Consider the following 15,836-nt stretch of genomic DNA (forward strand, 5'->3'; position numbering starts at 1 on the left):
CAATCTACCAAATTATATAAAGCTACACATTTAATTTGATTGATGAGTCAGAAATTCCGTTAAATTTCCTTTTTTAAAATATACTGCTTTTTGGTTTTGCAGTAATATCTTAAAACTTTTTCATTTACTTCACGGTTGCTCAATCCAAATGCTCAGTGCCAGTCCCTATCAAAGTATATCAACCATAAAAAATTTTAAGTAGCACATGACTTGCATACTATAGTAAATATTTTGAAATTTATACGTTTTTGTTAGTAACAAAAATGAAAAACTCTTTATAATACTGAATCTGATAAAATGTCATTCCTGTCATCATGAGAATACTAAAAAATACAGATAACAACAGTGTAAGTTTAACTACTTTCTTAAGATATAATTTACATGCAATAAATTGTGCATGTTTGAAGTGTATAACTTTATGCATTTTAACATACACACACACACACACACACACACACACACACACACACACACACACATATATGCTTATACCATCAAACTATGGGTTATTTCTATCCCCCTGGTCAGCCTCCCTGCCCTACCAGCTTCCAACACCCAAATTATGGGACATTTATATCTCCTCTCATCAGGCCTCCCTGCCCTGCTCCCAGCCTCCATCACCCAAGCTGTGGGACATTTCTATGTCCCCTCTGCAGGCCTCTCTGCCCCATTTCAGCCTCCATCACCACCGCCCCCCTTCCCTAGAATTCTTAATAATGCAACCACACCCTACATACTTTTGTTTGTTTAGCTTATGTTTGGCTTCCTTTTAAATGATTTTTTCCCTCTAATACAGTGTTTTAACCCTGCACTTTCTCTTCTACCACTCTTAAATCTACTACAAATTATTATTTAGTACAACTCTTTCCAAGTATCCACTCCAGTGACTCTAGAATTCTTGGAAGTGGAGCTGCTATCAAAGAATGACTGCCAATTGAAATCCTTCCAGTCATTTAAGGATTCATGATCTTTCCTTCCCCTTGAACCCTGGAAGATTACTTGAGGATGCTTGCTAGAAAAAAGAACGACACAAAGAGGAAATACTCTGCAACCAAGTAAAATAGCACCACCCCAACAACTGGCTCAATTCTATAGAAAATCAGCAGGCTGCAAGAACGTCTAATGACAAGAACTAATTCATTTTAGCAAATAGTATGAGAACTGTAAGCTAGAATCTTAAGTACTAAAGTGATGGCACATGGGAAAAAATTTTAAGCACACATGGTACACTGGCTCAGAGACCATCTGTGGGACAAAATCACAAGTCAATACATACAAGAGGACTGAGATAGAACTGAATACATTCTGTGAACACAATAGAATTAAATAACAAATAAATGATCAGACATTAAGAAAATCCCCTAATATTTGGAAAATAAACAATATCCTTTCAAGTAAATGAGAGGTGAAAGAAGAAATCATAAAGAAATTAGAAACATTTTAAACTAAATGATAATGAAAGTGCAGTCTATAAAAATCTGTGTGATACAGCCTATGTAATACTCAGGAGATCTATAGCTCTAACCGTTTCTGCCAGAAAAGACAAAGGTATAAAATCAAGTCTAAAATTCTTTAAAAAGTTAAGCAAGAAAATCAAACACAAACTAAGTAGAATGAAGAAAATAAAGATAACAGAAATCAATAACACTGAAAATAAACAGACAATAATCAATCAAACCAAAAGCAAGTTCTTTGAAACAATCACTAAAATTGATGAATTTCGCCCTTGCTAGTTTGGCTCAATGGATAGAGTTTGAAGGGTTCCAGGTTTGATTTCGGCTCAGAGCATATGCCAGTAGGGGGCATGCAAGAGGTAGCCAATCTACTATTCTCTTTCATCATTGATGTTTCTATCTCTCTCTCCCTCTTCCTTCCTCTCTAAAATCAATAAAATATATTAAAAAATAAAAAATAAATAAAATTGATAAACTTCTGGCCAAACTGACCAAGAAAAAAGAGATGTAAATTACCAATATTGAGAATGAACAAGGTCTTGAGACCAACAACTACCCTGTTTCCCCGAAAATAAGACAGTGTCTTATATTAATTTTTGCTCCCAAAGTTGCACTAGGTCTTATTTTCAGGGGATGTCTTATCTTTCCATGTGCTAGGTCTTATTTTTGGAGGATGTCTTATTTTCGGGGAAACACGGTACTAAAACCAATAATCAAATATTATATGATTATGCCATTAAATTTGTCAACTTATATGAAACAAATAAATTCATTAAAAAATACAAACTTCCAATAAACAAAAAATTTGATAAACTCTATTATCTAATTCAGAAATTAAATACTTTCCCACAAAGTATGCTCCAAGTCCAAAGAGTTTCAAGGGTAAATTTGTTCAATATTTTAAAAAGAAATAACAACACTCTTATACAAGTACTTCAAAAGAATACTGGAAGCAAAAAAACTTCCTAACTCATTTAATGAGGCCAGCATACCCCTAGATATCGAAGCAAAAACATTACAACAAATGCAACACAGACAAATATCCCTCATGAACATAGACATAAAAAAAATCCTTCATAAAATATAAGCAAATCAAATACTGCACTATATGAAAAAGACACTGAGAATGATCAAATGAATTTCAATGGAGGGACCACCTAATGTATAGGCAACTGAAAACACCCACCGAATAAACTATTCCTGAGTCTTAAACATGTGAACTTAACAGTCCAGGACATAGGGGAATGAAGAAGGCTCATGCTGCACATTGGGATGAACTGTTAACTGGATGTGGCACAAGTAGATTTTTCCACACAAAGCCAACCAACCCAAGGAAAGGAACCAAATCCATGGTATCCAATTCTCTCCCTTCAGAGCAGGCCTTGCAAAATCATTTTGTCTGGCTCCACCAAGGCATTAGGAGTGAGTTCATTAAATGTTTGACCAAATATAGCAGGCTAACTTTTAAGTCGATAATTTTCTATGGCCTGAGAATGATGTTATAAATATCCAAACAGCCCTTGGAAGAAAAAAGTTTCCTCACTCCTACCTGAGATTCTCAATCTTTCTTCATTGTCCATTGAATATCAGCACATCATATAAAATGAAACTTCTCTCAATCAGATAAATACTACAAATAACACAAAGTAAGCACCAAATGGCCACAACTGTGTTTTTATTTTTTTAATTGATATTTTTAGAAAGAATGGGGGGAGAGAGGAGGAGGAAGGAGGGAGGGAGGAAGGAGGGGAAAGAAAAAGAAGACACACACACACACACACACACACACACACACCAGGGGCCAAACCCGAAACTGGGGTATTAATATATGTCCTAACCAGGAATCTAACCAGCCACCTTTCGGTATAATGGATGATGCTCCAACCAATTGAGCTGCACTGGCCAGGGCACCAAAACTGTGATTTTATTTTTGCAGACCTACTGAAACCCTACAAAGCTTTCCATTTCAAAGATTACTGGATGGAGAGGGTTTAAAAATAAAAACAAAAAGAGTGATAAAGAAAAAAAACCTCAGTGTCAAGTCAGTAGGAACATTCAAAACTATACCTCAACAGGTTATGTGCTAAGATACCACAGAAATTATTTTGGCTTAGTTTTCAATGATCCTTCATTAGCAGTAAATATTGTTGTTTAAAATTATTGATGCATTTGATACATTAGTTGGTACAAACAGAAATTTACTAAACATAAATGATGGGGTACTGCGGGGATGCTCACCCCCAGGGCTGGCAGCCTCTGTGTGCAGCTTACGGCCACTCTCAGCTTCCAGTCAGTTTCGCCATCTAGTTGATCCGTTCGAATAAAACATGAACCTTGGAATTAGAAAAGAAAATTTCTGAGATACAGATACTTTAAAAACTAAAATTCCACAACACAGTCAGATCCAAAACAATATACATAGAAATTCTTTATCAGATTCACAAAAGGAGTTTGCTGAAAAGATACAGGTGATTAACTATTTGATCCTTATCTCCTATTTGATATTCTTGGCTTATTAAGGTTTAAGATTAATTGCACTTTATTTTAGAAAGACCACACTGATCATTTCTACCTTAGGTTCATGTTCTGATAACTAAACATTAAGTAAATACTCAAAAATATCCAAGAATGTGTGATTTGACTTTGATAATAAAATGTCTGAGGTACCATCAGAAAACACACGCTCCTCATCATAAAGGCACAGTTAAAATGCCAAAACCCTGGCCAGACCTACCATCATACTGATAACCCTATCAAATCTTAAACATAAAAAATATTAAATTTCAACAATCCATTTACCCTTTGACCATGCTATCACACCATTTCTCAGAATCCACCCTAAGACAGACCATTTGTGTGCACAGAATAACAATCATGTAGTTACTGAGAACAGTAGTTCTCAAATTTAGAGAACTACTTAAGGTAGAGAAATAAGAACATATCTTCACATAGCTTCGTTCCCTACACCTTAACACACATTCTAAAACTAACATGGAACTGTGCCAACTCCAGCCATACCAGCTTTGTGTTCACTTGAACTGCAGAAGGGCCCCTGCACACCATGGGCATTCTCTGCTCTCTCACGCAGCAAAAATACTAGACGCCAGCCAATGCTCTTTCTGCTAATCACGACTACCAGCAATTCAGTGCCCCTTGAGATCCCTGCACCATTAATTTTTACCCTTTAACTACCCTATGCCAGGGGCATCACCATTGCCAGCATGAATCCCAGAGAGCCACAGAGAACAGCTTACTTCCTCAGACACAACAGGATTGATTTTCCAATTGCCCAGTTTATCAACTGAAGATATACTAGTATCTACAAAACCATTATCTGAATATTTGCATGATTATCTCAGAGCCTGTGTGTGTGATCTGATATAAAACATAAAAATATAGTGAAAGGGACTATATTCCAGAATCTGACTGATACTTTGAAATGTCAGTGCCAGAGTTCAGCTCCAGGTTTTTCCCCCCTAATACATAAAATAAGAAAAAGTGCGACTCTGTACAGTTTCTTAAATTTTAAACATTCTGTGTTTCTAAAGGTGAAAGCTTTTCTAGCTAGATTGCTATAACTTATGAAACACTGGAAATAATACAGTTGATTTTCTTTGCTTCATGTTAAATAATTATGTGCTATCTTAAAATTTTACAGGAAATTGACATTTATTTTCAGTTACAGTTAACTTTACTAATACTGAAGTAACTGATATGATTTAAAGAAGGAGCTGCAGAAGTATGACCAACTGGACTTGTCTTACGTGATCTGTATCTACTAATTTTTTTAACAGCAAGCATAAGCTTCAACTGATGCCAGTTAAGGTTCAGCAAAAATCAATTATTAAATTAGTCTGCTTATATCCTATTGCAGTCTTATTATGAATGCTTGATTTTATTTCGTATAATTGACAAGACTTGACAGGAAAGGACAGGTCTAATGACAATAAAATTGAGATCTACCAGTATATGTGTCACATAGGAGAGCCACACCAGGTGGTGACAAAGGAACTGCTGCGACACAGTGAGAAGCAGTACAAATATGTAATATTCTGTACAAGTCACCCTGTAATATCAGCAAACTACCTGCAACAATTCATGAATCCAATAGCTCTGAAAGAAATGGGCTACAGTATGTGCCCAACAAAAGAAAAATAGACATTGACTTTGCATATATAATAGCAGATCGTTTGCCATCAAACTTAATTTCTAAATCATTTATATGACTTAATGACTCTGCATGAAATTTTTAAGCTGGTGGCAAGATGAATAGCACCACCGAGAGAACATGGATGAGTACAGTGTCATTTACCTACCCCTCACCCACAACAAGTGACAGCTGAGCTATTGTAATATGTCCCCAGCACTTAAACTATAATGTCATCACTTAGGAGACAAGTGAAAAAGATATTGGCATTTATAAGAGATTGATGAAAATTAGTTCTCAAGCATTAATTTCTCTTAATACCACTAAAAGAACTGTGTGCATTCAGGAGATATTTGATCTGAATTAAGAAACGGATGAAGCAATTGATTAATTGGAATTTAAGCCATCAGTCACCAGATCCATCAACAGCTTCATTTACATTCTAAACAATCAGCTGACGGCCCAATAGAATACCCTGTATTAATACACAGTCAATATGATGCCACGAAGAGACTTGCGGAGCTGTATTGACAAACGCCCCATGGCTATTGTCCAGGCTTGAAGAGCTGCATAGATTTAGGACTTTCATGTTGGCTTGGGCTTAAAGATTTCTATTATAACAGACAATGTATTATCAGGTTTTTCTGAACAAAAACTGAAAAGTAATAAAATAATATTAGCAGTAATAGTACACACACACAAAATTCTAAATATGTATACTTTTGAAAATTAGGCAATCAAGACACTCAAAACAATTACTTAGAGTCATATAAACAGGATTCCAAAAGCTAAAAATCCTTTACTGAAAGCAAGTTTTATGCAAATTCTATATAGCAGGGAAGCTTTTGGTCCATTTTACAAAGTAAAGAAAACTAGCCTGAAACAGATATCTGACATTTGAAAGTTTGCATATGAGTAATTAGTAATTATTTTCGTAATGTGAGATTAAGAAAGAATAAAACATGGGCTAAAACAAGTAAAGTCCATTAATAACCTTCCAAAAATGTATAAAACAATAAAAAATTAGCATACATGTATATTATGTATGTTTTTGTGGGGCACAAGGAAATAATTCTTAAGATTCTCAAAGAGTCTAGCTGGCTTGGCTCAGTGGATAGAGCATCGGCCTGAAGGGTCATAGGTTTGATTCCAGCCCAGTGCACATGCCTGGGTTGTGAGCTTGATCCCCAGTAGAGGGCGTGCAGGAGGCAGTCGATCAATGATTCCCATTATTGATATTTCTCTCTCTCCTTCTTCCTTCCTCTCTGAAACCAATAATTAGAAGGAAAAAAAAAGATACTCAAAAAGATCCTTTACCTCCAAAATATTAAGTATTCTTACACTATACAGTAACTGTCCCTATCCCATGAAATATAACACAAAAATAAAGAAAAATAAAAGAAGACTCTTTGAAACATCACCCATTTGGACAGAATGCTATTAATCTGGAATTAACACAGTGGAGTATCTCACTTGCCCAATGAGCTATTTCTATTTGTCTTGCTGTGTTACTACTGTATAACAATGACATGGTAAAAAGATTATTAAGATGCTTAAGAAAAATTTTCAAAACTGCTATTAGTCATATAATCTTGTCAAAGAATTTATGTTCTCCCTCAGATTCCTTCTCTGAAAAATGGACATTTCTATTTTCCAGTTATAAAATGCTGAATTTTCTTCATTTTTATCTCCTAACACAATCTATATTATGTACTTCTCTTAAGTTGATCATCTAAAACAATTTCCATATTTTGGATAATATTTTTAATCTTACATATAATTCCAACAAAATAATTAAAAGAACAATTAATAAAAAAGCATCTTCCAAATGGAAATATTTTGTTCTTCATTATAATGAATATATTTAGAAAAAAAACACAAATCATAAATAGGTGATATTAGCAGGGATGGTAGTGTAAAAAAAATCTCTGAAAATCCATTTCTCTACAACTATATGAGAACATGAGCAAAAACTGTTAAAAGTAACTTATTCAGAACTCTGGAATAGAATTTAAAAAACCGCAACAATCTCAGTTGCATTTATTCAAGAAACACAAGTAAATCTAGCTAAGAGTGAGCTGTGTTTTGACTTGCCCTGTTCCCAACACTCTGCCCTACCCCATTGCTCCACAGTACTGAGAAAACCAATAGTCTAGCAGCCACTGAGTGGCCCAAACCCAACTCGGGGCTCCCTAAACCCCATGGCCAGAACACTGTGACCACCTAACAGGAATTGACCTAATGCAAAGGTAATTCATTAAAAACAGTGTTTTCCCTGGGATGTTTGAGGGAAAAAAAGCAAACAATCAGTGGCAACTGTTTAAATATCATTCCTGCCTCAGGTGGTCATAAAACTGGGATAATAAGCCGAACAAAAGTCTTTTTTTAAAAGTTAGAAAATCAGCCGAGACCGGTTTGGCTCAATGGATAGAGCGTCGGCTTGGGGACTGAAGGGACTCGGGTTCGATTCCGGTCAAGGGCATGTACCTTGGTTGCGGGCATATCCCCAGTAGGGGGTGTGCAGGAGGCAGCTGATTGATGACTCTCTCTCATCGATGTTTCTAAACTCTCTATCTCTCTCCCTTCCTCTCTGTACAAAATCAATAAAATATATTTTTAAAAAAAAAAGTTAGAAAATCAGATGATGGAAAGGGGCTTTGAAAAGCTCTAACACATTCCTGGGAGCCTAGAAGGCCATCTGCCTGCATGCCCGGAAAGCCTAAGAGGCCCTCATCTCTCATGGCTGAGCTGGAGGCTCTATAAAAAACAAGAATGAAGGGAAGTGCAATGCTGTGACCTGCCTGCTACAGCACTGCAAGTGTTAAGAGAACACTAGCTATTTTACAAGATAAACCTTGAACATGGGAACTTGAAGAATATTTCTCTCGCACCGAGTCCATCTGGTAATGGAAGGAGGGTGGGCTCTGTTCCACATTCAGGAACCTACGCTGAGGAATGCTCTGCCGTCTCAACAGGCAGCTTCTAAGGTTATCCTAGTCATGCACTATTGTGGGCTCAGGCGCGCAGGGAGGAGAAGAGCAGGTGGCTACAAGAGGTAAAAGGTAAGGCCAACCATCAGGGCATGATGCCACCTACCTGGACAGGAAAAGGAATCCAGCTGTATTTCCAAGAGGAAAGGAAAATTGACTGGAAATGTAGCTTTCTAGTCTCTACTCCATTGGGAAAACAAAACCTCCCATTAAGTCTCACACAATAAAGTAAATATGCCAAGTGTGAGGAGTTTGCTTGATTGTAGGTGTAGCTGAGCTATTAATGGCAGCCTCACCTTGCAATATGAGTAACATAGTTACAGTTGATAAAAGGAGAAAAAATTTTCCTTTCTCATGACTTAAAATGACACTTAAAAAAAATGCTGTTTGTAAATGGAAAAAATGAAATCAGCAACTATAAAATGTAACTATGTCCTTTCTAGAGTTTTTGTGCTGCATAGAATAATACCTGTGCTAAGCTTACAAAAAAAAATAATAATATGCTCAGCTTCCTATAAAAATATTGTTCATTTATTCAACAAAGTAAGAGATGTAAGGCAGAAAGAACTTTGGATAGTAGTTGATAAACTTCCCCTGACTTTACAGATGATGAAAATGTATTTTCCTCGTGGCTAGGTCATATAATTTGAAACCGACCAAAGCAGACTATATTTTAGGTTTCCTGATTCCCAACAACAGTTTTCTTGACCATATGAGGCTTCCATATTATTACCTCTCAGTACCCCTTTTCCATCCTTCTAACTTGAAAGGTTAGGCCATGCAAATATCTTTTCTTTTTTTTCTTTTTTTTTTAATGGGAAGCCCACTTCAACTCAGCTAGGCAAATGGTCTGGTCTCTCTCAACTCCATCTCCCCATATGTCTTTTCACTCTTACAGTATCTACACAAAACAGAGAATTACTAATGTCAATGTGTATACTGCCAAAAATACACAGATCATGAGTTCTAAGAAGAGCAATTTGGTTTTGCTCTCTTTTATATCATAAGCACCACATAGTGCCTGGAATATAGTAAGTGGTAAGTAAATGTTTGCTGAATTAATTAATAAAATTGCAAATGCAGAACAGCAATAAAATTTCCAATAACATCATCTAATTATTTAGATACCAATATGGATATGAATGATAGCACTTATTTGATATATAGATTATATTTTTTAAAGATATTATACAGTAAATCATTGTGTTAAATATCAACAGTTAAATGTAATTTAGAAATTAATGAGTTAAATCATTTATTATTCAAAGAAAAATTGTTATATTTTTCCTTATAAATTGGAAATTAAACTGCCAAAATACCAAATCATCTACAATGTAAATAAAAATACCTGCTTTTTCTGAAGTTCTAAGAAATACCATGTCCGATGGAATTCTTTGATTCTGTAAAGAGTAATATAAAATGTTAATTATCTATATGCAATTTATAAATTAACACAACTCCATTCCAAAACAGAAATAGCTAGTAAAATAATGAAAAAGGTTAAATTAAAATTTATGTTGAAGCAATTCACATTTAAAATTTGTACTTAAAAAGTGAATATTTTGATTCATATTTTAGTTGGACTTTTAAGATTTCCCCCCATTAATGTACCATGTAAATGGTATTAGTGATGGCTTGAAAACTGCTCCATTTCTGAGAAATGTTAAACATTGCCATTTCTGTGGCCTCTGTTGTACTTTAACTCATAATACAGAAGTTATTACCTTATAAAAAAATTATATCTTCCCTATTAGAGTAAATGACCCAAGAAAGTGGGGATAACATTCTTACAATGCCTCATACAAAACGGAACATATCATAAATAAAACACTTAATAGATTTTAAATCAGTGGTTCTCAACCTTTCTAAAGCTGCGACCCTTTAATACAGTTCCTCATGTTGTGGTTACCCCCAACCATAAAATTATTTTCGTTGCTACTTCATAACTGTAAGTTTATAGAGCCTAAGAGCACTGGAAAACAGGGATTTACATCATGATTCATTAACAGTAGGAAAATTACAGTTATGAAGTAGCAGCGAAAATAATTTTATGGTTGGGGGTCACCACAACATGAGGAACTGTATTAAAGGGTCAGGGCATTAAAAAGGTTGAGAACCACTGTTTTAAATGAATGAATGTAAAACTGAATAAACGAAAATAAATTCCACAAATTTGAAGAGGTGTTCTTTTATAAAGTAGAAAAGGAAAAATAACTGGAACGTATTGTATGGCACATAAAAACTTTTATAAATTACTAATCATACATTTAATCATTATTACTAATAACTCAATAAAGCTAAAGAAAAATTATAAGAATATGTCTCATAATTTCATGAATTATTTATATTTTTTGAGACCTCATAAAGATTTTCCTACACGATATATAAAATGGATTATTTGTCAGTCATCAGGCAATAAAAATAAATAAAAGTTGTTAAAACAGAAAATAAATATGTTGTAGGATAGAGCTACCTCTTTCTAACATGAAGAAAGAAGGGCAATTATTAATATCAAAAGAGCTTCTAGGTCAAGGAAGAAATCACAATGGAAATTAGAAAATATTTTAAATTGAAGAGTAATAAAATCTCAACACATCAAAACATGTGGAACAAACCCAAAGTCAGGAAAGTATGAAGAGGAAAATGTATACAAGTAAAAGCACACAATAAAACAGAGATGTTAAAAACACAGGGTCAAAGAGCTAAATGTCCATTTGAAAGCAGAAAAACAAACAAACAAACAAACAAACAAAAAACAGCCAATGAGCCACAGAGAAAGTACAAGGATGTAAACAAATATAGGAATAAAAATTAATGTCACAGAAAACAAATATATGTATATAAACATACAAACATATATTCTTATATATCAGTAACAAATAGCAAAAAAATAAATATTTTTCAAATATTCCCATTTCAGTACTAAGAAAAAAACTAATAAAAATAAACTAATAAAAGATTGGCGAGTTCTATTAAAAAAAAAAACACCTATTAAATATTACTAAAATTAAATAAAACCTAATAAAAATACAATGTATCAGGTTTCAAAACTAGAATGTATAGTATTGCAAAGATGCCAAGTGTTAATAAATTGACCTATATATTCAACACAAACCCAACCAATATCTTGCCATGTTTTTTGGTGGGAATTAACAAGGTATTGCTAATATTTACAGGAAATGCAAAAGAACAACCAAGACAAATGTCAGAAACATAGAGTTGATTTTATAATATAGCAAAACAAAAATACTAAAGTAGAATCATGAGATCAAGGTAGCATTTAACAGAGAGATAATTACACCAATGTAAAGTGCAGGCTCCAGAAGGAATCCCAAAATGGAAAGACTCCATATTTAGGAGGAAGATAAAACTGTAGACCTATTAGGGCATGATGGTCTTTTCAAGAAATAGTGTTAAGAAAATTAGACTCACAGGGAGGAAGAATACCCGATCTCTACTTCAATCAAGACACAATCAATTCCAGATGAATTATATTTCTCAATGTCAAAGTCCAAACAATAAGACTCCTAAACAATAATATAGAGGAATATTTTTACAACACTTTGGAAAGGAAGAAGACTCCTTCCCTATCACCAAAATGTTTTTTACAAAACGACACATCTATAAATGCAAAAATTAATGAAGTAGATTTCATTAAAATTAAGGATTTTTTTTTCAACAAAGCACACCAGGAAGGAAAAGATATTTGCAACATAAAGAACTCACATCCAGAATACATAAAGACCATAAAGGGATGAGAAAAGAAGGGCTAACTCAGAAGGAAAATGGCTGATCAGTTGATCTCTTCCTTCCAGTCAAGAAACTCATATGTGTATATGCATAACCCAAGGACAAAGACAATGGGTGGTGAAGGCTTGGAGGGTTGGAGGAAGGAAGAGAGGGCAAGTGGGGGGAGGAAAGATATATAATACTTTCAACAATAAAGATTTATATATATATATAAAGAGAGAGAGAGAGAGAGAGAGAGAGAGAGAGAGAGAGAGAGAGAGAGAAGGGGGGGGAGAGAAGGAAAATGGCAAAAGATGTTAACAGGCTCTTTCCAAATAAGAAAGACATCCACAATCACACAAGAAGGTGTCCAACTTTATTAGTCTTCAAAGAAATGCACATTAAAACCACAACTGCTAGATACATATTGGAAATGCTAAATTAAAAAGATGATGCCAAGTGTTGGTAAACATGTAGAGCAATGGGAAGTCTTACACATCGCTGATTCCAGTATAATTTGAAACATCACTTTGCAAACCATTTGCAGTACTAAATGTGGAACATACGCATACCCCAACATCCAACAATTCCAGCTCAGACACAAATGCAGCAGCACAGGTGAGCCCAGGCATGGCACCACAGAAACGAAAGTCCCAATAGGGAAAACTTAAAAGCAACTGAAATAGTCATCATCAGCAGAATGGTCAAAAGGCATACAATGTAACAACAAAGCAAATGAATTATAGTTACACACAGCAAAATGGAAGAATCTCATTAATTATACCAGGCAAAAAAAAAAAAAAAAAGCACCTATCCAATCATACCCCAATTCCATTGAATATTTTTAATTTCTGGACTCTCAACTCTGAATTTATACCAGGCCCTCACTGTCTTGATTACCATAACTTTGCATAAGGTTTTGAAATGAAAGGCATTACTACTCAAATTTTGTTCAATTTTTAAAAATTATATTGGCTAGTCTGGGAACTTTGCATTTCCATATAAATTTAAGAATCAGCTTGTCAATTTCTGCAAAGAAGTCAGCTGAAAAGTTGAGAGGGATAGCCTGAACCTATAGGTCAATTTAGGGAGTGTTGCCATTTAACAATATTAATACTTCTAATCCACAAACATGGGATGTCTTTCCATGTGCTTAGATCTATTAATATGCTTCCACAATTTTTATAGCTTTCAAATATGTTTTGTAATTCATTTATTCCTGAAAAATGATTTTATTTTACTTATAAGTATTTTATTTTTTATGCTACTGTTAATGAAATTCTTTAATTGTATCTCCAAACCATTACTCTTTATTACCTTATCATGTTTCATTTTCTATGAGTCACTCATAAATAAACTTGATAACTCCAAATACTTATTAGATACTTTTTATCTTTCCCTCCCCTCAAGACTATGAGCACCAAGAGAGTAGGACCTCTACCTCCTTCACTCGATGTAGGATGAACTGATGGACAACAGTTTCTCTAATCGTCCCCAGTCAGGATATCTGGGCTGTTTCAGGTTTTTTGCTATTATGAATAATGAAGGTATAAACATTTATGGATAGGCTTTTGTGCCAACTTAAGTTAACATTTCTCTGTGATAAAGGTTCAACAGTTCAATTGCTGGGTTACATAATATTTGCATATTTAGCTTCTTAAGAGACTTAATGATTTTTCAGAATAACTATAACATCTGATATTCCTACAGGAAATATACAAGTAATCCACTTTTCACATAATTGTAGTTTTTGTTGCTGGCACCATTTTTCACTGCAGCCATTCTGCTACATGTGTAGTGATAGTTCATTGCTTTAATTTATAGTCCTAGGTGATCAATGACACAGTATCTTCTCATGTACTTATTTTCTACCTATGTATCTTCTTTGGTGAATTTCTCTTTATATTTTTTGTTCATTTTCTAATTTGATTTTTTTTTTAACCAGTTGGCTTTTAACGGCTTTTACATAATCTAGGTACAAATCCTTGTCAGATGTGGTGTACAAATATTTTCTCCTAGTTTGTAGGTTGTTTTTTCATCATATTGACATGTGTTTTCACTAAGCACAGTTTTTCATTTTAATGAGATGCAATTTATCAATGTTTTTATCTTTGATGCATTGTGCTTTTGATGTCCAGTCTAAGAGCTACTTTCCTGCCATGGATTCTGAATATTTTTCCTGTTTTTCTAAATTTTTACAGTTCTAGTTTACATTGAAATCCATGATCCATTTTGACTTAACATTGATATAAAGTGTGACACTTAAGGGTAAGGTTCTTTTTTATCCACAGATGCCCAATCGGCTCCAGCCTCATTGTCCAGGAGGGCGGCTTTTCTCTACTTTCGCTGCTTTGCACTCTGTCAACACCGTTGAGCACACCTGGGTGAGTCTATTTCTGGGTTCTAATGTTTCATTAATCTTGGTTCTCTCCTTCCACATCATGCTATTAATGTGTCTAGGTAGGAAGCCTTAACTTTGGGAAGAGTGGTTCTTCTCTCTTTACTCTCCTTGCCAAGACTATTTTAGCCACTTTAGGGCCTGGAACTTGCCAAATTAGTTTTAGAAATAAGCTTATTTTGTTTAAAAAGCAAGCAAACAAAACCTTGTTAAGATTTTGATAGGAAGTGTATTACCGTAAAAGTACAGATCAATTTTGGGGAAGCTGTGGAATGTTACAGTCCAAGATTATAATGTACCTCTTTACTCAGACCTTTGATCACTCTCCTGAACATACATTATCTCCAGCATAGCTAAGATTGTGTTTTCACAGAAGTGACTAAGAGCACTGCACTTTTAGTTTCAGTTTCCACGTGTTCATTATCAGAATATAAAAATGGCACTGGCATTTGAATGTGCATCTTATAATTTGCCACCTTACTGAACTTTCTTTAGTTCTGAGAGGTTGTTTTTTTTTTTAATAGATCACATGGGATTTTCTTCATATACAATCTGTTATCAGTAAATAGGGGCACTTTTACTTCTTCCCTTCCAATCTGAATTCCTTCTGTTACCTTTACTTGCCTTATTCAGTGGCTAGAAATGCGAGCTGAGTAAGCGTGATAGGAGCAAACACCTGCCCTGTGCCCAGTCTCAGAAGAAAGGCATCTGACATGCACTGAGGGTGATGCCAGCTAGAGGCTTTTACAGATGATTTTTATAAGAATAAAGTAATTCCCTCCATTCCTATCATGGATGGTACTGAAAATAAGAGAGGATTCACAGATTTTACCCCAGTTTTCAACCCCACAACACAAGGCAGACTTTTAAAAGTGAAAAGAAAACTGAAGGCGATGGGACCAGGTCTCACAGCCAGGAATCCATGCAGCCAGCCCTCTGTCACCTGCTCCCTGGCAGCTGGCTATGAGCTGCCCTGTAGAGAGGTCCATCTGGCTAGAAATGGGAAAGGCCTCGAACCAAAGTCCCTGGAACTGAGGTCCTAAGTCCAACACAATACCAAGTTCTGCCAATAGGCCCAGTGGGCCCTGAAGGTGACAGTCACCTGATGGATCCTTGAC

General features: G+C 34.9%; 1 protein-coding gene across 6 annotated transcripts in view; it reads right to left on the reverse strand.

Annotated features, from left to right (window-relative positions):
• Positions 1 to 15,836, reverse strand: part of ATP9B (ATPase phospholipid transporting 9B (putative)) — a 138,427-nt gene that overhangs the window by 81,785 nt on the left and 40,806 nt on the right. For all 6 annotated transcript variants that reach the window (XM_036417788.2, XM_036417786.2, XM_036417787.2 and 3 more), the window contains 2 exons: positions 9,940 to 9,991; positions 3,693 to 3,787 (listed from right to left, as the gene is read on the reverse strand). In XM_036417788.2, the coding sequence (XP_036273681.1) occupies positions 3,693 to 3,787; positions 9,940 to 9,991 (147 nt within the window). The remainder of the gene's footprint in view (positions 1 to 3,692; positions 3,788 to 9,939; positions 9,992 to 15,836) is intronic.

The sequence above is a fragment of the Pipistrellus kuhlii genome, unplaced genomic scaffold, assembly GCF_014108245.1.
Source record: "Pipistrellus kuhlii isolate mPipKuh1 unplaced genomic scaffold, mPipKuh1.p scaffold_m20_p_6, whole genome shotgun sequence".
NCBI lineage: Eukaryota > Metazoa > Chordata > Mammalia > Chiroptera > Vespertilionidae > Pipistrellus > Pipistrellus kuhlii.